Genomic DNA, 26,819 nt, shown 5'->3' on the forward strand with positions numbered 1-26,819 from the left:
CTGCTCAAAGCAAGATGAGGGGGAAATGCAAGAAAACACAAGAAAATTTGAGATGCTTTTATATTACTCCAAAATATGAGTATCAAGAAAGAACTGTAGGGTAATGTTTAGATGCTATAGGGATCTGAACCATACAGACCAATATCCACTAATAACAGGCCAGACAAATTTAAGCAAATTAAAAATTAAAAAAAAAAAAAGGGAAAATAGCAGGTTCAGGTAACTGTCACAGTTCTTTTTATTCATATTGATGGATTTTATGTCATTTTTCTGCTCTCCTGACATGGTGCTAAGGTTTAAAAATAAGCACCTTTGTCTTTAAGACTCTCAGATAAGATGCTCAAAAAAATAGGAAGAATTTTCTTTCCACTGCTCTTGATATCACCTCCCTGTTTAAACACTTACCAAAGTACTTTGGAACATTCGCCAAGTCCAAGGTGAACTCAGTCTGAGTGCCTCTGCAAGGCTCAGAATTTTAACTCACTTACTGCATCTGTACTATTCTACATGATACTGCTGAACTAGATCTCTAAAGCCAAAGAAAATATACAATAAATAGCACAATAAATATTACTTTTTTTTGCATTTTGAACACACCACTGGTAGCAAGTTACCTTCACTAGAATTTTCCCTTTCAAATTTTGAGGGCTAGGAAGTTGTCTGGAATCTGCAGTGACTACAGATGACAAGTCCAGTTTGTCACCAAATATCTCCTTCATGTACTGAGCAATCTTCTTTTGCTGCTGAATACTGCAATGGTTTTCAATAGACAGTATCACTGGAAACCTAGAAGCAAAAACCCCAGATATTGTCATAACTGTTTTAAGAGAGAAGACCTGCACAGCTTGCCATATAAACTTCTTTTACACAGTTTGCTTCTGCATTGTTAGTGGAAACAAACTCACTTTGGAAAGAAGGACTTTACACATAAACTCCCAAATCTGTGTTCTGTCAGAATCCCTTGGATAGCCCCTGCAGGCGATTCTGCTCTCTTACTCCAACCCTACCCCCTAGCACACAGGATGACAAAGTTTGAAAGTGATGATCACTAAGCATGAGGCACAGAGAAACTTGCAATAAAGCTCATCAGCAACAGAATGCCTTGCTGTTCTATCTAACTGAGCAGAAGGTACGTTATTCCCTTGTGAGCCATGAACAAAGTCTTCGTAAGCTCTAAGTGACCAGCAAGATGCTTCTGAAAAAAAATGTTTTGGAATCAACAGATTCAAGGCTCCGGGAACTTACAGCTGAAGTTTCCTTAGGTAAAGACATTCCACAAATTTGCCTTGTTGTTTTCTAAACTCTTGGCATCCACAGAATTCTATGGCAAGGAATCCCCAGTGCCAACTACACATCAAATAAAGAACTACCTCCTTCAGTTTTGAAATCCCCACCTCCTGTTTCTAATCAATAACACCAAACTTTTGGGCTTGAGTATTTTGTTTGTTGGTTGGGAATTTTTTTGCCACCCCCCCCCCCCACCTCTTGCCCTTTTTTTTTTTTTTTATAAGAGAATGTAAGCATTTCCCCTTTATTCTCTCTAAAATACTCAAAATTCTATACTCATGATCTAAGGCTGTTGGAGATGTGGTTAAACTCCATGATTTTCATAATAAACTGTTACATATTACCATGGTAAACAAAATAGAATCTGAACATTACCCCACATCGCAGTATTTTCTCATACTATGTATGAGATAGCTTCTCATATTCCTACTGAAATGAAGCAGTTTCCTTACATAGAGAATATACTGATTTTTAAGAATAATTTTCCTGTGGATACGAGTGGGAAGTTCTGTTCAAAGATATTCAACAGTCTCAGACTGTTCAAAACATTACTGAGTTCACAATGCAAGAAAGGCCTTTCTAACTTAGGATGAATTTTCTAACTTGATTGATGGAAACAGCTTGTGTAGTTGAACAATAAATATGACAAACAGGGGAACAGAATCAAATTTATAATTTTTCAGTGTGTTTTAAGGAATATTCGTACTTCCTGACATTGACTGTTGATTTAGAGATGGGATTAACTACACAAACCAGACATGTGTAGCTTCAAAACTCACTCTACACTTACTCGTTTTTGATGAAGGCGTATTTATTGATAGTTTCTGCCACATCACGGAAAAGTATTTTAGAAGTAAGAGTGTAACCATGGTGCACTACCGGCTCTCCATCTGGACCATCCCAGCAGTCCACTATTAGGAAAGAAAAAGCTATACATTAAGAGATGCCCATGATTTGATACATTTCTGCTCATCTTGCTTACTGGCAGAGCTGGCAATAATATGTACACTACCCAAACATGCAGGTGTCAAGAATTCATTCAATTTATTATGACCTACCAATTAAGACTAATAAACCAGGTTTTTTTCTTACATCAAATGAGAAATATGTAACCTAAATTAGTTTCTTCCCCTTATATTAAGCAGAGATTTTTTTCCTTATATATAACATTATAAAGGTGTGACAGTCAAATGGCATTTACAGCTATCTCTTGGGAAAGACAGACTATTTAAAAAGAATATAGTCTTTTTCCATGCCCAACTAAACATGCAGATTTATAACTGACTATAGTAAAAGTAGCATCAAATCCATCACATGTAGAATGGATTAGGAAAGTAATACTTCTCCTAATGAATTATCCTGGATTCACACCAACCTTGTTACTACTGTTGCCTCTATAGGAAGTCAAGAGCTTCACAAAGAGAAGCCACAGAGCTATTAGCTAGAATGTATGGAACCCACAACAGTTTTGAGATCAAGCAAAATAGCATGCTACTCTGCGTTCTGGTGAACTTTCCTACAGAAGTGAAAGTACAGTGGTAGATTGCCCAATCTTCTCAGGTTCACTTTCTCTAAATAATTTCTAAATTCAGAGTAACTTTTTTTTTTCTAGAGATGAGTTTTGCAATATTAGCTCTAAAAAATTTGTCAAAAGACTTTATTCTACCCAGAATCCTGAAAACAAAATGTGAATGTTTTTTTATTATTTAAATCATGCAGAAGTTATACAGGAATCCAACACACTCTCCAGGCTATCAAACAGCATCTTGTTTTAATCCATCAGCGTTAAGCCAATGAAACTGCATCCTACCTCTCCATTGTGGCAGACAAAAGCTAAATTTCTCAGCTCTAAGATGGTGACAGAAGTAGATACTCAGCTGCGCTGACAGTATGCACTATTTCCTCACCCATCCTCCTCCTACAGGCACCTTTCATCTTCCCTTTGCACCCACAGGAGGAACTGCATATGCAAACACCCGCTTCCCCATTCAGCTTGTGAAACAAAAAGGTCTTTGTTGGTTTAGCTCATTCAGAACAATGTGGATTTGGAAGCTGTTCTGTGATGCATGGGGGAACTGCAGAGCGGAACACCCAGGGCTGCTCTGCTGGAACTGCAGGTTCCCAAACAGGTGCCTGCCCATTGCCTTACTGGAGCTTGTGCCACAGAAAAAATGCTTTACACAAATTCAGGGCAATGGAAGACTTGCACTGACTGAGAAAAGCAGAAGAACACACTAGCAGACAGGAGAAAACAGTGGTGTCTGTGATGTTTGAGATGGTCATCCCCAGTAGGAAAATTCTGTTTAGACAGCTAGAAAAAAAAGAGTTTACAACTAAGGTAATCAGACAGTGAAGGATTGATGCTTTGAGTTTGCCACTGACTTTGTGCTCATAAGAAATATCCACCATACTTCCCAGAGCCAGCAAGTCACAATAAAAATATACCTTCAACACACCGACAACCATCTTGCAGCACTCGTGCATACATCTCCACTCTGGACTGGGACAGCAGCTGGTCTCCCGTCAGGTATGTATTGTGAGATGAAGCAATAAAGTAGTTACAAAGGGGTTGATCCATATCCTGATGCACTTCGCAGTGCAGTGGATTAAATATATCACAAGCAGGACTGCGCATGAAATTGGTGAAACCTTCGAACAAAGAGAAACAGTTTTGCAATAGATGCAGTACCTATTTGCCAAGTAAACAATTTGCACAGTAACATATATTTTTTTCTGTTTATGCTTGTCTGTGCTTGTGGTCTCCAAAACCCCATCACAGGGATTATCTTCCTGTACCCTGTGTTTTCAACATATTAACTACTGTCTGTGACTTGCTTGGTTCTTTTCAAACTGAAGACGCTGCACAGACTCAGTCCACTGGTGACACACACATAGGTGTTTCTTTTTGAAGCCTATAGAAGTTCTGACACCTTTGACAAGAATACATTCCCAAGAGCCAACCCAGACAATTTTCAAACAGCTTTGAACTAAAAAAGCAAATATAATCTAGAAAGACATTTATGACTTCTCTGAAAAATAAAAATCAAGCATTTGCAAAATGTGACATTGAGCTAAGACTCTTTAGAAATTAATTAACAACTAATAGTGAAAAACAAAATAGGATTCTAAGAGAAGCATAAAAAGTAAAGAACAGTAGCTATATGAGAAGGCTGAAAACAAGACAGATAGATACGGTCACTGGCCAACCTATTTTCAGATCAGATGTTTCATTCAGACCCTCAAAAGGGGCAGATGACAAAACCACACAAGTAAAAATTCTATGAAACCCTGACAAGCCTACACCAAATCCAGTGCACAGGCAAACAAGTGTGCTCCAGCTGACTTCTGCAGTTCAGACAAAACCACTCTGCTATTAAGTGGAACAGAAAAATCCGTTACTGATTCTGTTAGAACTAGTGGAAGAAAATATCCTCCCTCACCATTATTCTGTGAGATAAAAATGATCTCTTCATCTAGATGCTATTGCAGAGAGTAAGCAGCTAAACCATGAGTCATTACTGCTATAAAAACTGTCTTTTCCTTCCCCTTTTTCTCAAACTGGTACCCCTTACCCCCTCATGATCCTTGTTAAAGCATCAGTATAACTGAGAAATTGGGTCAAATGCTTTGGCAGCATCAGCCTGCATTTCCTCGGATGATGAATTGTGGCTTGGAGGGCAAGTGATTTGCTTGCTGGGAATGTAGATGGGAAGGTGGAAGAGGGGGAGGAACCTCAGCCTCCCTTTCAGCAGGATGCAAAGAATTTGACATGTGCACCATCTTTCCCTCAATGGACCCTTGTGATGTTAGCAGGTAAAAGGTATTCTGTTCTGCTCTGTCACAAGTGTAATGTATCGTAAATAAGAGGATGCAGAGGAAATCCCTCAAATACTGGGCAGCAGAAGAGACAAAGGTTATGACACCTGCAAGAGTATAGGTTTGGTATCCTGCAGAGCTGCCAGGACTTCATGCTGCTGTTAATGCTCCATGGGTCCCAAGTTGAGAAGTTATCTTCAGAAAGCACAAGTGTCAAGAACAAAACAAAATAACACACTTTATCGAAGTGAAATTGTCAGATCTTTCTTAGACAGATCACAGGACAGAAGTGAGAGTTAGACTGTCATCCTGACTTTGAAGCAAATGATTCCTTTCCATCCTTTCCCCCACTCCCTGAGTTTATCGCTGACTCTGCCCCAGTGACACTCCTTTACTGTAAGCACTACCCTGACTGAATATAATATGTAGACAAGGTAGCACCACCCAAACAGCTACACTGCAGCGCAAGGAGCACAGGGTCCATGCTAGCCAACTCAAACATCTAGCTAATTTCACTATACGTTACAGTTTTCCCTATGCTTCAAGTTTATCTGACAAGATGATACTTGGTTTATACTTCTGTAAATCAGCTTTAGATAGATAAAGTTTTAAAAATACCTCCTTTGAGACAGAGAAATGTAAAATATTACAAAAGGATAGTGCAAACAACACTAACCCTGAAAGCCGCTCAAACACAAAAGTAGCAGCAGTAAGGTTAAGAGGAACAGCAATGCTTTCAGAAATATTTCTTATCTAAGTGCATAGCTTGTTCATTTTTCTATCCTTACTTCAGTTCAAGTACAGTGCCCTGGGTCACACCAGAGGCTTGTTTAAGATCTGGAAGGTTATACCAAGGATTTAAGTACCATGTGAAAGAATTCTCCTTCCCCCGCCCCAAAGTCACCATTTAAATTATGCTGCTTCATGAAAGCTGTCTTCTGGGCAAATTAACACACCATGGCATTTAATCTATTTCATGCCAGTTCAGATTTTCATTTGATTCCAAGCTGGGTTCTGAACAAATAAACCATTTAGAATCGCTTTAGCAAATAAGATGAATGAGGTTTTCAAACCCAAAGAAAATGCAACTACCCGTATTTCATTTCATATGCTTATTTCACATAAGCATAAATCAATGGATTGTACAGGAGCAACTCCAAACCTGCAAAGACAGAGCAGAATGGAAACTTTGCTTTTATTGCTGCAATTATGAGCAAGATGTGGTATAAATCACATGGTATAGAATGTTTTACATTTGTGTTTTACAAATACTCAGCAACAAATTCATTCAAGCCCAAGGCAATCACATTACTGTCTGATGGTTATGATGCATCACTGCATAATACTAACTGCTAATTCACCCCACCTACTCTCATCTCTGCCATGTCCCACAAAAAACGCACCTGCACTACTGATCAAACTGCTAATCTACATAACATCCTATCAGTCAAATATTATAAGCTACACCAAAACACTGTTAAAGCTTTTCCATTCCACTACATTATATAGAGACAAATATAATTCTGAAATCAAAACCTTTACCTTCAATCCCAAGAACATTTTGTTTCTTGTTTTCTTCTGATACTTCAAACTTCTGTATGATGTCAAGACAATATTCTGGTGTCACATTATTCATCTGCACAAAAAAAAACCCCTCAGTATTGGTGCACTTACTTTAAATACCATGTCACAAGCATGTCAAACCTTACTTCAGGCTTCTGAGTTCAGTGGAAAAAAACTTATGATCAAATTGAGATCAGTCAAATATGAGTAAGAGAGTCAGTAACACTACTGTAAAAGACTTTATGATTTTGATTTTATTTTTGGCACAAGCCTCATGGCTCTTATCTTTGAGGATAAAAACAGGAGAGGCAGCAATCACTTAAAAGGTGTGTTATTGTAATTTAAAGACTAAAATCAACTGTTAAGCACACTTACTATTTGTACTGGGCAATACTGATGAAATGAGAACTATGAAGTTATATTCTTTCATATAATCAACTTAAACATGCAAAAAAATTTGGCAGGGTTTGATTTCATTTTCATGCATTTTCCACTTCTGTGATTTTATTACTTCCAGGAGCGTTCACTATAATACACAGGCTGAGATAAATGATTAGATTCTAAAAAGAAAATCAGCAGCTCTTCTGAAACAAGTAAGAGTTTTGTAATCAGCTTCAACTAGCCATCAGCTTAAGTCCTAACTGACTAGTGTGGTCAAAGTATCACCATATGCTTCTGTTTCCTTTAATTTTAAAGGAAAGTAGCAGCTTTTGTTGCTCAGCTCTTCTCTTGTCACACCACCCTGAATGTGCATAAAACCAAAGTGAGAAATACAATTGGGTGTATTTCATTTCCTCCAATAACAATATCACAGGATGATAATGACAACACTAAAACCTTTGGCAGCTTATTTGTATCATTATTTTGTTTACTGGTTGTACTCGGCATCCTTTGTCAAAGTTAGCTCAAATGCCCTGACATGCAGACATTCTGGAAGCACAGGAACATGCAGTTCCCCCTCTCAGATAATGTGTTGTCTCTGTTGACATGACTGCTTCAGAGGCAGAAGTGAGGTTAGTCATCATGCAGATTACAGAGTATTTATTGTTTTAAATCTGAAAACAGTCTCTCTGTTAACGGTTCTTACTAATGGACTTCTCTTTCAGATGGCAACATCAGTTTTATTTACACTGCTCTCTCTGTGGCCTTTGATGAATTTGGGCTTTCCATTATTTCCTGTAGCTCAGGATTCCTGGCAACAGCATTCAGCTACATGGAAATCTAGAAGTATGTTGACTCTATCTCATCTTCTTTAAGGGCCCAATCCTGCCAAGTGCTGGGTTCCTCTTAACAAATTTGGATGCCATGACTGACCATATTTCATAACAACTAAAAGGCTATGGCCCAAGTATGAAACTTACCAGAGGAGGTGAAAAACTAGATATGTCAATGTTAGAAGTATAGTAACAGAAGGTAAGCATGTGAACACTTCAGCTTGAGTTGCCATATGAGTTGAGAGACAGAGCTATTTTCTAGCCTTTCTGCCCTTTGCCCTTCCCTCTGTTTTACTGTTGCATAGGGAAAGCATGGCTTGGCCCATCTCCTTCTCCAAACATTTATATCTCCTATCTAAACCAACAATCATGAGATGCCTGCAGGAATTACACAGGATTATAGGAAAAAGAACAATTCAGTAGGAAAAAACCCAACTGATTATCTTAGCTCAAGTAAATGTTGCTGTTTGATTGCAAACACTATTCATAGCAGGCCCTTCTTCAGCATGAGCTGGCTACAGATAAAGTTTTCATTATCCCGTATGGCTCCTTGATGGCTGAATGGCAGCATACTTGTGTGCTCTGGGAATGAAAATGTCTAATCTAGTCCAAAGCTGCATCTGCTAGGAAAAAGCCCACTGATTAATGCTTTTTAACTGGAGATTGAGAGATGATGACTTAGGCTACTCATTTAAATTTGTTTTCATTAAGTTTTAAAGTATTTCACTAAAATTGATATAAAATAGCAATGATCATTATCAATAACTGAATATTTAGATAGATGAATTATTGAAGATGGCCAACAGCAGTATTTCCAAAACCTTTTGAATACATAGCTACTTTTTAGGTTCCTGGTTAAACGCTTTAATTTTGATGGAGATATCTCCTTTACAAGAGCATCAGCCTTTGAATAACCAATAAGACTTCGTTTTTAACTAAATGAACTACTAATTAATTTTCTGAAAACAAGATCCTACAGAACTACAAAAAAAAACACCCACATTATCCCTAATCTTCAGTGTAGAAGTATAAGAAAGAAGAGGGAAATCACTTTTGATTTCACCAATCTGACTGGATGCAGGTCAGACAAACCTATTGCCAAAAGTCTAATGCTATCTGAAGCTGCAAAGCACTGCAATGTGAAGTAATAGGAGAGACCTCCTCTGCCAAAGTCCCACAAGTTAAGAATGTGAATTGTTCTCATTTCCCATTCTCATAGGAAAGAGAGTGGGAGAAGGGAATGTAAAGTAGAAGGGAAGTTACAAAAAAAAAAAAAAGGAGAATTTAGAAAAGCAGCACAATGCTAATAACAGGTATTCCTAGACAGGATTCTAACCCACCAGGCACGTCAAAAGTACTGTAATGGTTTAGGCTTTAGTTGCTCAGTTATTTATTCCATAAGAAAAGTCAAATATAAATAATCAAAGCCATTCTTCCAATTTCAGTGCAAGATGTCAATGTAAGATGTCATGATGTACTGGCTCACCAAATAAATCAGTTATAGTGATTATCCTTTTGTGTGAGAGAGGGAGGAAGGCATCATCTTTCTTTCCAATCAAGAGTTTGTGTTCCCACAGAGGTGTTTTTGGTGCTTTTTTTTGGAAAGCAGCAAGGATTGACTAGGCATGACGAACTGGTATTGTCTTCTTTACCTGACAGTAACAAGCTCTACAGTTTCTTCTGTTTTTAAAGTCCATGTACCAACACTGATATTTTTACCAGTTCCCTATTCCTTTTGGGATACTGGCTCCTGATATCCTTCCACACACACTGTTTCAGATCATAGCCTAACACATACAGACACACCCTGGCATATACTACCTCATTATATCCCTTTAAAACACCTCTCAAGAGAGCAGGTATAGTTATTTCAAAATATTCATTTTCTAGAAGTGTACTTAATCCCCACTTCTCACCACTTTTTGTCACATTTTCACTATTCACCACATCCCTAGTTAATCCTTTGATACTCTATAATTAGTGTAGAGAAGTAATAAGGGGAAAATTACTCTCTCAAGAAGGCTTAACTCAAAATGCACTAGCCCATACTGAATAATTAACAAAAAGCTTTACATAATTATATGTGCATGTTCCGAGGGTGTAACTGTTATAAAATTGTTTCCTTTTTAGCTCAATTAAAATGAACAGGGGCATTAATTTTTGCTATCAGTTTCTTTTGAGCTCCATACAACAGCCGCCCTTTTAACAACAGAAGATACCAGTTTGGTACCAATATGGTGCCACAGTATTAGCAATTCCACCTGATTCTTGTCCCTTGGGAGCATAACAGGGCACATCATTCTATATGAAGCACTTTCTTGGAGCACGCAGAGAATGCTGCTGTAGGCAAATTCTCAGCAGGCTGCCCTTATTTTCAGCACAGAGGAACACTGTATTATAAAGTAACTGATCCAAGTGGCAAGCAGGCACATGGGGAAACCTCACTCTCATGAAATCAAAACTAAACATTTCGTGTTTGTAACACGAACCTTGTAACTGCATAAAACCATCAGCACAAGAATCAAAAAGGTCTCTGCTATGACTGAAATAAAAGCACTTGATGTGCCGTGAGTGCAGCAGAAAGGCAGAGGGAAGAGCAAACAGTCACACAACAGCTGTCTGAACATTTTTCCCTATACTTGGATATATTTAAATGTTCATATATATGCCTGCCTAGTATTCCCATACCTTTTGTTCCATCTTTAGAAACTGAGCAAGTTCTTCAACAGTGAGATGATCCTTCTTGTCACTGTAACTTAAGAGCAGTAAGTAGAGATCTCGACGTAAGGACATCATCTTGTAAAACACTGAAAATTCTTCAAAATTTAGGGTTCCTTGGTTCTCATCTGTGTCTGCTTCCTAAGAGGTAAAGAAATTCAGATAAGCATGCTAAACACAGGTGAATTCAGGGAACAAAGCAGAACAGGTTTTACATAGACAACAGAAATCTAATAAATTCCAGTCTGCAACATTCTGTTCAGACACAAATTCCAGTGGCAAAAATAAGTGCAAAATTATAATACCACCTATTGGATTTTTTTTTTTTTTTTGTGAAAACAGTTGCCACACTAAAGCTACAGGTGTCTTACGGAAGTCTCAATTCCATCCTGTTTTGAATTTGTTACCCCTGTTGAGAGGCTCACCCTGGGCTTTATTCTCATCTCTGTTACTCTCTTGTATGCCCTGCAGTTATCCTGGATTAAAACATAGTAAGGAATCTAATAATTTCACCCATGGCTTCCCCTAACAACAGGGTCTCAGATTTGAAAACATTCAGGACAATATCAGTCTTATACGGTAATCCAAACTGCAACACACTCAGCCCCCTGTCAGCACTCTGCAGAGGGAACAAGTCTGCAGCAGCAATAAGACTCCACACCACAACATATGCCAAATAGCCTCAGTCTTGGCAGGTTTTGTTTATCCTCAGAGGTAGAAAGAGAAGGAAACAGTACTTAAAGCATGTTAATACAAGCTTTTTACTGTGAACATCTGCCTAAGAGGATTGCTTTGGATTTAAAAAACAAACAATATATTCTGGAGAACTGTCAAACTTCATGCAGGTCCCCACAAAAAAACAAACTTCATGGAAACTTCAACTCTTGCAAAGTTTTAGGCCATAAGCAGATAATGGAGACAAAATGAAATAAATGTTTAGAATAATGAACTTCATTCATAGCTGTATATAGGTTTTTTTCTCTGCAGTTATAAACCCCATTGCCATTCTCAAGTCATGTTCTGTTAAAAGTGGTGTTTTCTTCTGTTCAGAACACCTTCTGTGCAGAGAGCCTTTTCAACACTGACTTTGCTTTGAACCTATGGTCTTGCGTCTACAGCTGTGCACCAAATACAAGCTCTTCTCCAGATGGAGGACATATTCATCCTGCTATCACTTCTTCCTTCACAAGAATGCTCTTCCAATTGGTGTCCAACCTCACTTTTTCTACAGAAGAGGAGCAGATACAATGAACACATCTCTGACCCGGCTTGCTTTCCAAGGATCCAGTTCTACTTTCCCCTTCACATAAAATACTCCACCTTGAAGTCTTATAACAGGAAACCATCTTTACTCTTAGTACATTCACAGAACTGAAGTAGCAGCCCCATACTCTATTCCCAGGTGCAGGGTCTGGACTTTGTCATATGCCCAGCCACCCCCATGGACCACAAGTGCTCCTCCAGGACAGGTACTGTTTGTGCCATGTCTGAACTGTAATGCTAAGTCACATAAACAGTACCACCTGAGCAGATTAAGTGCAAGAACAGGGCAGAGTAGCTAGATACAGGGGCAAGGATTTGTCCCACCATTATTCTGCTACTGCCTTTATCACGCATTAAGTCCTGGAAGTCCATAGAACTGCTGGCACAAAGCACTGCTTGTGGGGTAAGACCTCTAGGATTGAGCCCTGAATGACTAACAGTAAACAAACTTTCAACGCTACTTTTCTACTCGACCTTAATAACTTCAACCATATCTGTGAGGTCTAGGACATTAACTCAGGTATATGCTGGCAGCAAGTGCAGCAAAATGAAAGTAAATAAAGCATTTCATTTTTAATCAAAAGCTGCCTCTGATTATACAAAGGCTAACGGTTTCTAGAGTGCACTCATTCCTAGGCAGTTTAACAGTGCAGACAGAACTACATTATTTTTCCTCTCAGTACATGGCTTCACAACTCCCTCCCTCTCCTGTAGCAGTGCACAGTATCAGCAAAACCTGAGGATCTCAGGAAGCTGCATTTCAGTACACCTTATTAGTTCTAATCCCATCTGAGCTATAAACTCAGATCACAAAGTAAGCTGAGAAGAAAATAATTCCCAGCTATCTGGTGCTGAGTTGGATTTTGAAGCATTTTATATCTACTACATATATTAAATGATATTTATCATTTGTGGGAACAAATACAACCTGTATTCATTACTGCAACACAACCCCACCAGTTTCCACACTTCTCAAGTCATTGGGGAGTAACTTGAAAACTCCATAGATGTATATCTCTAATGTGGGGTTTATGACCAAAAACCAAGTTACTTCCATAGAAGATTCTTTAACTTTCCTATGTTTTATAGCAAATCAGCTTTTGGCTGCTACTGTTTCTTAAGAGTTAAGAAAAAAATATTTTGCTCTTCATTACGTCCTTGGCTTATCTTTTGTCTATTTCTATCAGTAAATACTAGGGCTGGTGGAAAATGATAACTGCTTTCAGACAGAAATAAAAAAATTGATTCTGGCTAAGTAAGAGGAAGCTTTTTTTAAAAAAAACGACACCCAAAACAAACAATTACTGTCATAAAGCTAGTCTCTATTAAATCATTTTCCATAAAGGAAATGAAAAAGTATTTCAATAGAAACTGAGGAACTTCATTGTCCATCAATGCCAGCATAGAACAATTCAGTTCAGAGATGAAAACAATCATGCATCTGAAAAAGTAATATTAATAAATTGTCTTCTGTGTGGCTCACATTATTAAAACAATGTTCTGATGCATCCTTGTCTACAAAAAGGTTGAGGCTCAAAGAAAGTCTGAGGTGCTGGAAACGACAGAGTTTAAAGCCACAACTTACAAATCCTATTCTGGATCTGTACAGAAACAGACCGTAGCTGGCACTATCTTACCACAGCAAAACTGTGTTAGAGACTACCAACCTGAAACATCTGCCGGACCTTCCTGCGGGGCAGGTTAACATTTAGTTTATGCATCAGCTGATGGATCTCTTCAATATTCAGCAGGCCATCTCCATTCTTGTCAGCCTCCTCAAAGGTTTGTTTGACCCAGCTACAAATGTGTCAAGGAAAGGTACAAGAGTGCAATTTCCTCATGCATAGGGAAACAGAGTAGTTAAGAGGTAAGGGACAAGATTCAGATTCAGGAGAACAAGTCTCTGCCCCAACTCTTCTGGGCAGGGAAGTAATCCTCCTTAGCAGAGAACCTTAACAACTTCCAGGAAGAAAAACTTGGGCATTATTCAATTCAGTCTTCACAAACAAGTTTTACTCAAGCCAGTGCTTCCAGGTAGAACATTTGCATATAGACTTCCCACAGCCTGCATTATTGTTATCATGGGTACACTGTGAAATAAAGTTATTGCTGGCAAAGATCTGGTGCTGTCTGCATTGTTCACACACTCATGCCAAACCAAAGCATTTTTACTACTGTACACCCTGTGGTACAATTTGCTATTGCACCTCCTGCCTGGTTCAACTAAAACAGTTATATTTGAGGGCTGGTGATTTTGTGATTCAACTCTAAGGAATCAAGCTCAATAGCCATCTGTAGCAGGGATGATGTTAATCTAGTGTAAGAGGATAGAATAAGGAAGACTCTGTTAAACCAGCCCAAGTACATGATTATCGGCCTCTGGTTTCCATCAGAACATCATTAAAAATTAACCATTCTTGGTTTTCCATGCTCTCTCCTCCAAGACTGTCACACAGTTCTTTCACCTGTATCTGTATAACTCTTCCATCTCTGGACAAGTTCTTTGTCCACCACTTTATCTTCAATATCGCTGTCCTCACCTTGTGTTACACTTCCAGAGGGCATCGGAACTGTAAGACTGTAAATGGCACAGAGAAAATGGATAGCGCCCATACATTTGCTTTTTCTCCCCTCACAAGGGCAAAAGGGCATCAAATAAAGTCAACAGCTGCCAAATTCAGAAAACAAGAGGTGATTCTTCAAGCAGCATAGAGCTCATTTTTAACACAACCTTTATTGGGATGTTCTGCAGGTTTACATGGGCTTGAGCTGACACTAAACCAGTTTTTCTCTCCCCCTCTCCCTGCCCCACTACAGTTTCATTCAAAGGCTTATAACTGGTACTGGTTTGGACTATTATTTACAGGTTCACAATACCAGCCCCTTCACACTCTCATTCCTGCTACTAACTTCTCTGAGAACATACTCTAAGTTTTCAAATACTGTTGAGCTTGTTTCAATATCATCTTCCACTTCTCCCTCCCTTCTGCTTGAATTTCTCCACTTTCTAACCAGTACCTTTTACCCCTTCTTTGCACGTATATCCCTTTTCAGCTTTTGCCAAGTCCTTATGCTAGGTGGAACTGGTATAGGGTCATTCTGTCTGCAGTCTCCCAGCTGCCCCTTTTGATACCACAAACGAGACTTGAAGTGATGTTTCATCAGTAGAGGACATGCAGCTTGGAAAAGTTGTGGATAAATACAGCAAGCTGAGTATGTGTGCAACAGTGTATGCAGTATATTCCCCAAATGGACCTGTGCCTATCTTGTATCAGAATTAAACACTGGAAATACGAATTAAAAATACCTGATATATATTCTTCAGAAGGAATATTTACAAGTGATCACTGCAAATTTACAGGTGGCAGAAGAGACAGGTTACAATTTTAGTCAATATGGGCTTTGTTGTTTATTGGTTTGTTGTTCTGCGGTTTTTTTGAGGGGAGGTTTTGCTTTAGTGGGAAGAGTGTTCTTTGTATTTAACATAGAATGAATCGTAGAATGGTTTGGTTTGTAAGGGAGCTTAAATATCACACAGTTCTAATTGCCCTGCCACAAGCAGGGACACTTTCCACTAGACCAGGTTCCTCAAAGCCCGGTCCAACCTGGCCTAAAATACTAGTCAACACTGTTGTGAAATCAAGCACATCAAAGAAATATTCAATGGACATGATCTTTATAAGAAGTTCATTTTGGTTGCTAGGTTACAACAAACATTTAAGGAGCTTTAAAGATTTGTGCTCCTGACAATCAATGGAGGCTAAGAAGCAGACACGTATCTGACATACACTGACCAGGAGAAACAGAGATGACAAGGAATTACAAGTCAGTTTACTTGAAGACTCCTAAAAACATTGAGTTTCACTTGTGCAGAGGCTAATGAATTCAAGTTTTCAATTAACAGTATCTTGAAGACAGTGTCTTCTAATGGACTTTGCAATTTACAGCAGAACAAAAACACAGAAGATGACAGAAATCCTGAAATCATGCTGAGGTTATGTCATGGTAATGACATGCAGTCAGTAACCCATGCAGCCTGCTCTCTCACTCCCCCTCTTTCTCCCCCCCCCCACGCGGAGGGCTGGGGAGGAGAATCGAAAGAATGTAACTCCCACAGGTTGAGGTAAGAACAGTTTAGTAACTAGGGTGTAACACACATCACTGATGCTACCACCAATAATAATAATGATAAGGGAAATAACAAGGGAAGAGAATACAATACCACCCATTGATACCCAGCCCGACCAAACAGTGAATGAGCCCTTCTGGGTAACTCTCAGTTACATCCTAGGCATGACATGCTGTGGTATGGAATATCTCTTTGGCTAGTTTGGGTCAGATGTCCTGTTTCTGCTTCATCCCAGCTTCCCCTCCTCCCTGGCAGAGCTTGAGGCTCAGAAAGTCCTTGGTCAGACTAAACATTTGAGCAGTAACTAAAAACATCGGTATTATCAGCGCTGCACCAGCTACTAAGAAGGAGAAAAATGACTGTTACTGCTGAACCCAGGATAGGTTAGTATTTACTGCGATAACTAGAAATGACTTGACTCTTCAACAAGAATTTCACTAACAAAATGCAAGACTATCCCCTGACTTCAATGCAGCTTAATACAATCCCTAAGGTACAGCTGATATTTTATTGCACAGGTAAGTGTCCATGTCAAACCCATTACTCAAGCTTTCATCACAATCAATGGTAAGGTTTTTGATCACATAACAGCAGGTGAAAGCAAACCCTATGCTGAAGTCACTAAAACACAAAAAATACAAGTCAGAAACACTGAATCAGAAGCTGGAGCTGAGGTTCATAAAAGGATACTGATCATGTGTTCTCTGTCGCTTAGCAAGTGAGTCCTCATCACTTATTCCAGCCATCAAATATTTCAGTCCTGTGATCCAGGTGCGAGCTTCCTCTGGGTTAGATGTAATCAGATCCAGTGACTCCATGTGGTTGCCATGGTAAATGGTAAAGCAACAGCTCGGGTCAAAGTTCCCCTCTGCATGGCGGTGGAAGATTTCAGACTGCCGGCCTTCAGTGACTTTGTAAATAGAGTCAATGACAACTGTTGGGAAAAGGGAAAATAAAAATTGGCATGCTTGGATATCCACCCAACCTCTTTCTGGTTTTAGCTATTCTGAATTATTCAGGCAAAATGTCATTAGACATTTGTTAATGTTACATTGTCATATTCCAAAGCGCTTTTTGTTTTCTAGGTTTGTCCAAGCCACATGTACTGCGGAGCTGCCTTGAAGGCAGGCCAGTGCATGTACAGGCAGGTTACAGCAGAGCTCTGAGTGCTCCTTGCTACATCAGAGGACTGCAGGATACTCAAAGGGGAACACGAGAAAACAGATACCAAGTGTCTTCCATCAATGTGTGAAACACTGCATAGCTCCAAAGGGACTCCTCCTATCTCAGCTGTGCTCTCTAGAGCAGGAAGACAGGGATACCCTAGCACAGTGATGGATAACATGGTTCCCAGTGCCATACCACGAAACAGCTATGCTGTTCAACACAGCAGCTCTTAGCCACCACTCACTGGACCAAAAGCATCAGCTGTCACTGTCTGTAGCCTTCCCAATTGCTTGCTTTTAATCTCAAGCCTCCTTGACAGTCCTGTGAACTTCTAGTTATTTTATTCAATAAATCACTGATTTAAAATTCCAATTTAAAACAGCGCAGCAGAAACAGTTTCAATAAGAAATAATGCTACGCACTGACTTCAAGATTTAAGAATATCTAAAGAAAATTATCAGTTAAGATTAAGAAACCTCAATCTAAACTTTTATAGATTCTGTATTTAAACCTGTGATGTATATATTTAAAATAGTTCCCCGTAGCTAACTTCAGTTTACTCATAATTCATATAGAGGTATGAAAAATGTTGACATCAGACTGAACTACACTGCCTTCCTTTCATAACCCGGAACTTTCAGTAGGTGGTTAAATTCTACCCGCACTCTTGAAAATCTTTATGTAAGAATAACATCACATTTGAAATAAGCATCAAAAACCATTTATTTAATCAGTCCCTCTGTAGTTCACATTCTAATACTGAACTGCCCCAGAAATTAAAAGGAATATTAGAAGTTTACTTTTTGCCTTTTCGCTTTTTCTGGATGGTCTCCATCGAATGCAGGTTCTGTGCTCATCCAGGTAAAAGAGACGAACTAGTCCTTTGGTTCCACTCTTCAGCTTAACCATCTGAGTCCCAGATTGCATAACACTCATGCATCTTTCAACTGTGTAACAGACAGAATAAATTCAACTAAATGGCCATCTAATTCTACTAGTAAAATGACTTACCAGCTTTCCAACATCTGCCAAGCATACCGCAATTTTGATTTGCACCTTTAATGACAGAAACTAGTCACTGCTGTATGAGACATACTATTTCTTCCTCAGTAGGTTCTCCATATAGGGTACAAAATAAATAAAATAAAAAATAATCTGTCAAAACACTTTCACAACAAAGGAGGCAAAGAAAACTTTACCATACATTGAAGCTAAATAAGTTAAAGTTGTTCAATACTTACCTCATTTAATTATTTTCTATTATTACAAATGGTACTGTACTTTTAAAACTTTTAAACTCTGCAAATTTCAGATGGCGAGACTATCATTCAAACTCCCATCCCTTTGGATTTGGTAATCTTTTAGCCTATATCTTGTGCTTTTGACACTGTTAGAATTGATAACAGATTTATAAATACACAATCCCTCCTCCCTACCACACACATTTACACCCTCTCCATCCTGCTACTAAGTTTCAAGCACATACTGTGATGACTTCCTTTCATCATCCCACCCAGGATGATAGAGCTTTGTTTCTCTATGTTTTGACTAAAATATACCCATCTCTTCCATTTCATCTCACATCTTCCCTCCTACAGTTTTCCAAACAGTAGGATCAAGATAACATTTCCTCTTGATCCATGCTCTTAAGTTACATTCTCATATCCATTCACAGCCTCTCCTCACTTGATATCACTCCACATTCACCTCTCAGATGATTTGTTTACACTCTGGCTGGCTCCCAAATACTATCTGTGTCTGTCTTTACTTCTTATCACCCTTCTGCTCTTTATCATTTCTCTCCAATACTCCTCTTGGTATCACAACAAAGACCAAGACACCCTCTCACTCCTCTCTGTCAGAATCAGGATTTATTTTCTGAGCTCCTGACACCTCCTTAGCTCCCACAGCAAGTGGCACATCCAGCAGTGGACTCAGACCCAGCTGAAACCCAACAGTGCTCTCATACACCGAAACACGTTGTGATGGCCCTTTTCAGTTAACTTCCACAGCAGATATGTGGCCAGAGCATGTCTTCCAGCAATCACACAACTCTGAGGCTATCAGTGAAGGAAAATAAGCCTGATGCTCCTTCTGAAGCGTCTCTGGGTCAGATGCAGTCAGAATAGCTCCCCAAACATTAGTCAAATATGGGACAAACAGCCATGGTTGCTGGACCAGCTTCCCCTGGCTCCCTCACACAAAGGGAAATAGCAAGCCAAGTTCCACATCACATAAACTGCATCAGAAGCAGTTTTTACTGAGTTGTTCTTCCTGAAGGAAAGAGAGGACTCAGGTTGAGCTGAACAGAACCAAACTGTTCTGAAAGCATCAGATGCATGAGTGCAGTAAATCTGTCCTTTATATGTTCATAAATATATGGCCTTCCCTGAATATACATAATATACACCAAATGAAAACGTGGCTTTGGAAGTTCTTTAAGATGAGCCAGAAAAGTGCATAGATCAAGCCAGAAATAGATGTTATGCAGTATCCACACACTGTGGCAGTTTTAACCTGTATCTATCTGAAGATGCACAAAATACCAGAAAGACAAGCCTTTACACTACAAGAGATGGAATATTCAGAACCTTGAAGAAAGATTAACTGAAGCAAAACTAAGCCTCTAAAACTTACTACATATGTACATACACGCACACCTCTTAGCAAACGGAGCTTTTACTTTTGGAACTGAGTTCAGATCAAGTTTGCCTTGGATTCATGCTTAACGTACAATAATGTCCTCCAGCACACGAATAAGGTTCTCAAAAAAAAAAAAAAAAAAAGGTTGTACCAGTGTGTGCGTGGATATGCAAATCTGTACCGCTACATTAGCCTGGCATACAAACTTCAGACATGTTCTTATTTCAGTACTAGAAGTATCAACACTATTAGAGCGATCAATTGCAACAGTGTTTTATCTCAGGAAGAGGTTTAGCAACAAGCTATTCAACACAAAATCTGCTTCTTTGCACCCAAGGCTATCAGTTATTATTAAAAGTCTTACAAAAACCCTAATTCTCACATAAGTCCTTATTTTTGTCAGCTCAGTTATGATAGAAAAAAAACCACAACAACAATCTGGCTTCACTAAAGATGCTGAAGACAGATAACAAACGGCAGAAGAAAGAGGACTACATTTCTTTACTGTAAGAAAAGCAGAAAATGGGCCACACAGATAATTACAGCCAACAAAGCTATGGGGAGAAAAGAAAAAAAACCCAAACCCACAAACCAAAACCTCTTCACTGTTTCAATTGCCTAATCATTTCTGTATTGCATTTGTAAATGTTATAGATGCATTTCACATACACGCTTTCAGACAGACTTATAAATCAAAGTTATAGGGAACAGATTTTAAAACACTTTTACTCAGAGTGGAAGAAATCCAGTTCCTGCCAAATATCTCAACATTCTCCATTTTTTGGATGCCATCTGCAAGAAGCCCACTGCCCAAATAAGCACCATCTCTTCTGCTTGCAATTTTCCATCAGAAAATATCATCCGAATGCAAATATTTAAAGAAGACTAGTAAACATGTAAGAGAGTTCATCACATCATCTCTACTGTGTAAGTGTTAATAACAGAAAGAATCCACTTCTAAAGAAAGGACTAGGGTAATGGAACTGCCACACCATTCATAGGCCCATTGGATTTCAACTCTGCAAACCATTTACAAAATACAGTCCTCCCCTTAAAGCTATTTATAAAATATAAGTACACAAAGAAAAAAACACCTCTTGTTCAAATCTATTCCGAACATGCTAATTTCAGCCTCTGGCCAGACATTCACAAAAGAGAGACCACTGCATGTTAGCATCTGAATAAAACAAAGTTACTGAACAGAGGCAGTTCAGAATAAAGCTCCAGAAGAGCAATTCAAGAATGTTTTAACTAAGGAATAGGACACCTCACTCCAGAAAAACATTTAATCCTCTAGCTAAACCATGAATACTAAGTAAGCGAAGCAGCTCCTCAATGCAGAAGTTTGAGAAAACAAGACATATAATGATTTCCATTATATGGTATTTTTTTTACACAAGAACTAGCTATGCATTTTTTTGCCTGAAGTCTGAAAATTTAGTGAAACTAGAATACAATACAGTTTATGTATTACAAGAACAAAGCAAGTTAATCTGGAAATACAAAATTATTAAGCTTATGCATTGTTTATTTAAAGCTTTACCTTCAAATGAAAAAAAAAATTCTGAAAACTAGTAATTTCTGTTTCCAGATTTATGCAAACTTATTCTTGATAGTATAAATTCATCCAAACAGACATTCTGTAGTTTAATGGATTTTAATAATATTTAAAAAGTCTATTTTTTCCTCCCAAAATAACCATTTAGAGCTAAACAGACCTGAATTCAAAGAGCATTTTCTGATTTCTAGTTCAAACAATGATAACCATTCCTAGTAGTACACACATATCCTCTGCAGAAGGAGCTGCTTCCCTGTCTAACAGTAAGCCAGATACAAACCCATCTGCGCCAGCTGGACTTTTTCTGAAGTGGCCACACTCCCCAGCACATGGCAGATCTCTGAAGCCAAGAGGAAAGCCATCCAAGCTCCTGGAAAGTCCAGATGTTACTTGAAATCTTACACGTTAGGCAGAATCTATTTATTCTACCTGACAGCACAGCTCCTTGCTGCTGAATAAATCAAGCTGCTGCCTGGGAACACTGAGCTGGAACTCTGACCACTAACCATACGTGGTCTTATGTTCAAAAAGCACTCTAATCCGCCACAAATCAGCCAATGCTACTGTCCATCCAGCTCTGCTCTAATCTATCCCAATATGCAATCAGGTCTTTAATAAACAGCAAATAGCTTAGCACTGCACCCTGCAAGAATCTCCCACAAAAACTTACAGCTCTGTTCACAGGTTTAACAGTCATGGCCTGTTATTCAAGGGTTTGCAATTAATTTGGTTTAATTCTCAACAGTCATAGTTATGACTTGTACATCTGCTTGCTGCTGTGTTTCACTACAAAGCCCTAAGGTGTGCAGGACTCTTTAGATGGAAAATATTTAGGGAATTAAAACATTACACTTGGCACCACTTTCAGTAAAATAGAAATGCACTTTACTATATAGGGCACATCACATCAGTGAAACAAACATCCACTCCGCACAGAACATGTTATCCAAGATTAAATAAATATGTGGGTCACTGTGCAATTTGAGCCAACAGGCAGGCACCATGCAGGAGAGGCACTGGCACCCGAGGGATGCTGGCTGGGATGCAGCTGGGATATTTGGCGTGTACCAGCTGCCCCATCACCCACACGTGACAGCCAACACTGTACACCAATGTTTTCTGGGTTATCCCAACTCCACTGCTTTATGGACTTAATGTTACAGCTGTCTGACAAAACAAAAAGATTAAATAAGGTATAAAGAGCATTACCAAACAATGAGAAGTATAATTATGAAAGAGGATGAGCCATGCTTCTAAACTATATGCAGTAACTGCATAAAGCCAACATTAAGCTTGAGGAAATAAAAGAAAGCCATAAAACGCAGAAGTTCCTTTTTCAATTGCAACATCAGCTCTTCTCCCCCACTTTCAGGCGTTTTTGTTTCACTGTACACTTTGCAGATATATCGTTTGCTCTCCCTTCAGAGAGGGAAGAACTAAAAGACCCTCTGGTACTACCACACATTATTTCCACCCACACAATTGCCAGGACTTCTGTGGACAGCTCCTGTGATTCACTGGATGAAGCATCCCAAGAGGTTCAACATAACATAACTGCTCATACACTACAGAAACCATGGTTTATCTTACTTCAGTTATTCTCTTCAGTTTTCAGATTTAACACCCCCCCCCCACACACACACACACACACACCCCAAATTCCAGAAACTGAACTCTAAGTGAGGCTGTTACACAAAAAGTGTGTGGTTGTTAGTTAAAAAAGGAGTCTCAGCATGCTTCCATCACTGTAATCATGTACTTGGATCCAGTTTGGAATTCGTTTTTACTGACACTGATGCACATTCCCAGAAGCAAGCACTGAAGAAGTATATATATTTAAAAAAAAAAACAAAACCAACCCAAAAAACCCCCAACAGAAACCAAAACCAAACCAAACCCCCCCCACACTCCTGAACTAGAGAACAGTATGAAATTAAACTGTCAGGATCCAAGTAGTGAAGATACTCTGCATGGTATCACCAAACCAAAACAGGCAATCAAAAAAAAAAAAAAAAACAACCACCACCACCAAAAAAATCCCCAAACTCCCCCACAAAAAAAAACAACAAAAACCAACCAAAACCAACTGAACAAAAAAACCCCAAACAAAACCCCAACAACAAACTACCAAAACCCCAATATTCTCAGTTGTCTGAATTCTTCTGATCACCCTTTTTTGCATCATTTATTAATCATATGAAAGTTGTAAGTTTGCCTTTACACTAATGCCATTAAAAGCCATTTCCTCCCTGCCTCCATTCCCCAGCAAGCACATTTTATCTAAATCCCATAGAACAGCACTAATATCCAGCAGATCACGCAGCTTACCACTAATGTCATCAAATTGTTGATTGCTGTTTCGTTACGTAATGGGCAAAAAGCCCAGGAGAAAAGAGACCACAGGTCTGGGGGAATCCATGACAGCCCCAGTCAGGACCATTTTTAATAGCCAAATGTCATATTTTATGCCAGATTGTAATTTGATTTGCACCAAGTCTTTCAACCTTATGGAATTTCATACTAAGCTTCTTAGAGTGGATTGAATCATAATCTCTGTTAAGTCTATGGACATGAGATGGACAATCTCTCACACCTCTGCAAATCTCAAAATCCTCAAGGAAGTTACACAAAACCAGCAGAGATGCCAAAGGCTGATGTTACTCTTTGCAAGGCCCAGCTAAAAAAACATGCAGATATTTAATTTCAGCCCTCAAGAAGGTAGAGAATCAAAACAAATAGTCCAGCCAAAGACAAACTTTGACACTCAAAACAATTGCGAATGGCTTACAATCAATGAAAATCATAAAATCTGAAAACCAACTTATACTTGTAAATTCACTAAATAATATGTAAACAAGAGGGGTGAAGCTTAAGAACCAGGCTTTTCAGGAACAGACTGCAGAAAAGCTGTTCAAGAGCCCTTGTGCCACTGCAACCCAGCATGTCTGAGGACTGTAAGTTTTCCATTCCTTGAATTACTCCTTTCTCAACACTAAGAAAACACAACCATGTAACCACAGACATGGCCAACTGCCAAAACATATTCTCACATCAACAGAGTGAACAAAGAATGTATATTTATTAAGCAAACACAGCTGACAAGTTTGCACATTCTAACCCTCACTATTGCACGAGGACTCCTCAAGCAGGGAGGGCACAGCAATTGATAACGACACCATACAGCAAGTGGAAGCAGCAGCAGAAAGGACGAAATGGAGGAGGATAGTTTCCACAACACCTGCCAACAAGTAGGATGAGTGGACAGGTCTGTACATACATATTGCTGTGGCAGCCACAGTAGTACAGCTCAGGACAAGCAAAGGGCAGAGGTACATCTGGCTTCTCGTGCAGCACCTTCACTCTGCTGTAACCATTCACAAGGAATACAAGCAAGACATTGCTCTATGGTCATCTCTCCAGAGGAAACCCTAGGGTCGCCTTTCAACTAGGCAAGCGCTTGCTCATTTCCCAGAAAAAAATAGCATTAACTCACTCCAAGTAGCTCAGCTGAGTCACCTGTGTATGCTCCCCAGCAGCACTAAGACATGAGCTTCTCCTTTGAGGCCACACAGCAACTGACAAAGAAGTCTGAAAGGCACCCCTGAAGCTATGCCTCTGGATACAGAGATCGGAGTTCAAAACAGTAAAATCTTTCTCTTCCAGAATCCCAGAATGTCTGCCCTCTAAAAATCAGTAAGTACACAAAGTAGGATTATATGACCGATAAATATGTCTTGTTCTAAGCCTGCCTTTGTTGTACGGCACTGAATGTTCCTCAGTACTACCCAGGTCTTCAATGAAATACATTTGCCACTGCAACATATTGAGCTGGGTCAGATCCCCTCGCTCCTGCCTCAGAAATATGTTATCCCTTTATAATCCCTCCTCCCAACTTCTCCAACAAAACAAAAAAATAAAACCCCCACCAGAACACCCTTCATAAAGATTGCTTCTGTCCCCCCACAGAAGACATGCAGAAGATAAACTGTCTCAGCTTCAGTGAAAATAATGAATTCTAATGTCAACAAATTTATCAGCAAATAGCAATGTCACAGCAATTTTGGCACCTGTACAGCATCAAATCCTGGTCAGGGGAATAAAACACCGGGCACAAGAGCAGCTGTATGAAGTAGGATGAAGTGGGTGGAAAAGGATCCAGTCCCCAGGACCTGGAGCCCACTCATCATGATGGGTTGTGATAGTGGTTAAACTGATGGAAGCACTGCTTCCCCTTTTGCTGCCAAATAAATCCACATCTGGGGTTTGATAAGAATAGGAGGTAGAAAAAAAAAACAAATAGAATAGAAATGAAGGTAGAGCTAATTAACCTTTAAAAGTAATGAAAACTACAGCACAAACAATTATATTAAATAATTTATTCAAATGCCTCAGAAAGCAATTTTGCGAATGAAACATGTGGATTCTATTCTCAGATTACCTCAGTGCAAGTCACTCACAACAGTAAGTCATCTGTAGATAAACAATGACTTGAGTCTCAAACACCAAAGTAATTTTACTGACAAAAATAATCATGTTTTGTGCATCACTTTGTGCACAAGTCTCATGCTGATCAATGTTTCTATCAGTAATGTGAAAATGCCTCCAAACCAGTTACCTGTTACATTGCTGAGGACAGCAATAACCTGACCTAGAAACAGGTAAACTTCCTCACCTGCAGGTTTGGGGTTTTTTTTTAGTATAAGTCAGAACCCAATTGAAACACAGAGAATTACAGAATCAGCTAGGTTGGAAAAGACCTCTAAGATCATCAAGTCCAACTGTTGCCCTAGGACTGCCAAGACCACCACTAAACCTTGTCACTGGGGCCCTCATCATCTTCATGGTTTTTGCACACTTCCAAGGACGATGATTCCACCACTTCCCTGGCATCCTGTTCCAATATGTGATCACCTTCTCAGTGAAGAAATTTTTCCTAATATCCAATCTAAACCTCCCTTGGTGCAGCTTTTTTCTGTCACTTGTATAAAAAAAAGACAGCTTATGGTTTCCCATGACTTTAATTTCAGTCATCCAAGAAGCACACATACCAGCACAAAATGCTGCCTGCATACTAACAGGCTGCCCTCTAAGACATGAGCTTCTTAAGGGACTACTTCAAAATTCATGGTAAAGAGGAAAAATAAGCACACTTATTTCCCCTTGTAGGCAAGCTCAGTGCTGGCATCTGGGCATCTGAGTCTTCAAAGCAATGAAAGAGTTACTTTAACAGTTCTAAGTTTTGGCAGACACTTTCAGAAAGGCACAGTTCTCCAGCAAATTCTAAGAACCTTTTCAGTGTCACAAGATGATGGTGTCCTGTAGATTTATTGAAACAGGAGCATATTTAATTCACAAGCACAGAAAAAAAGAAAAAAGAAAAAAAAGAAAAAAGAACAGAACACAAAGTATATACCAAGCAGATTAGACACCTTTCATTCAGCCATCAGCATTCAGTATCCAA

At 39.1% G+C, this 26,819-nt stretch overlaps 1 protein-coding gene across 4 annotated transcripts in view; it reads right to left on the reverse strand.

Annotated features, from left to right (window-relative positions):
* Positions 1-26,819, reverse strand: part of PLCH1 (phospholipase C eta 1) — an 80,077-nt gene that overhangs the window by 23,894 nt on the left and 29,364 nt on the right. For all 4 annotated transcript variants that reach the window (XM_061371592.1, XM_061371595.1, XM_061371594.1 and 1 more), the window contains 8 exons: positions 17,958-18,104; positions 16,681-16,924; positions 13,529-13,658; positions 10,569-10,739; positions 6,646-6,739; positions 3,733-3,936; positions 2,078-2,198; positions 615-786 (listed from right to left, as the gene is read on the reverse strand). In XM_061371592.1, coding sequence (XP_061227576.1) covers positions 615-786; positions 2,078-2,198; positions 3,733-3,936; positions 6,646-6,739; positions 10,569-10,739; positions 13,529-13,658; positions 16,681-16,924; positions 17,958-18,104 — 1,283 coding nt within the window. The remainder of the gene's footprint in view (positions 1-614; positions 787-2,077; positions 2,199-3,732; positions 3,937-6,645; positions 6,740-10,568; positions 10,740-13,528; positions 13,659-16,680; positions 16,925-17,957; positions 18,105-26,819) is intronic.

This window comes from Neopsephotus bourkii, unplaced genomic scaffold (assembly GCF_033783945.1).
Source record: "Neopsephotus bourkii isolate Nb327-2 ecotype Australia unplaced genomic scaffold, CSIRO-AGI_Nbou_v1 NB_1574, whole genome shotgun sequence".
Lineage (NCBI taxonomy): Eukaryota > Metazoa > Chordata > Aves > Psittaciformes > Psittacidae > Neopsephotus > Neopsephotus bourkii.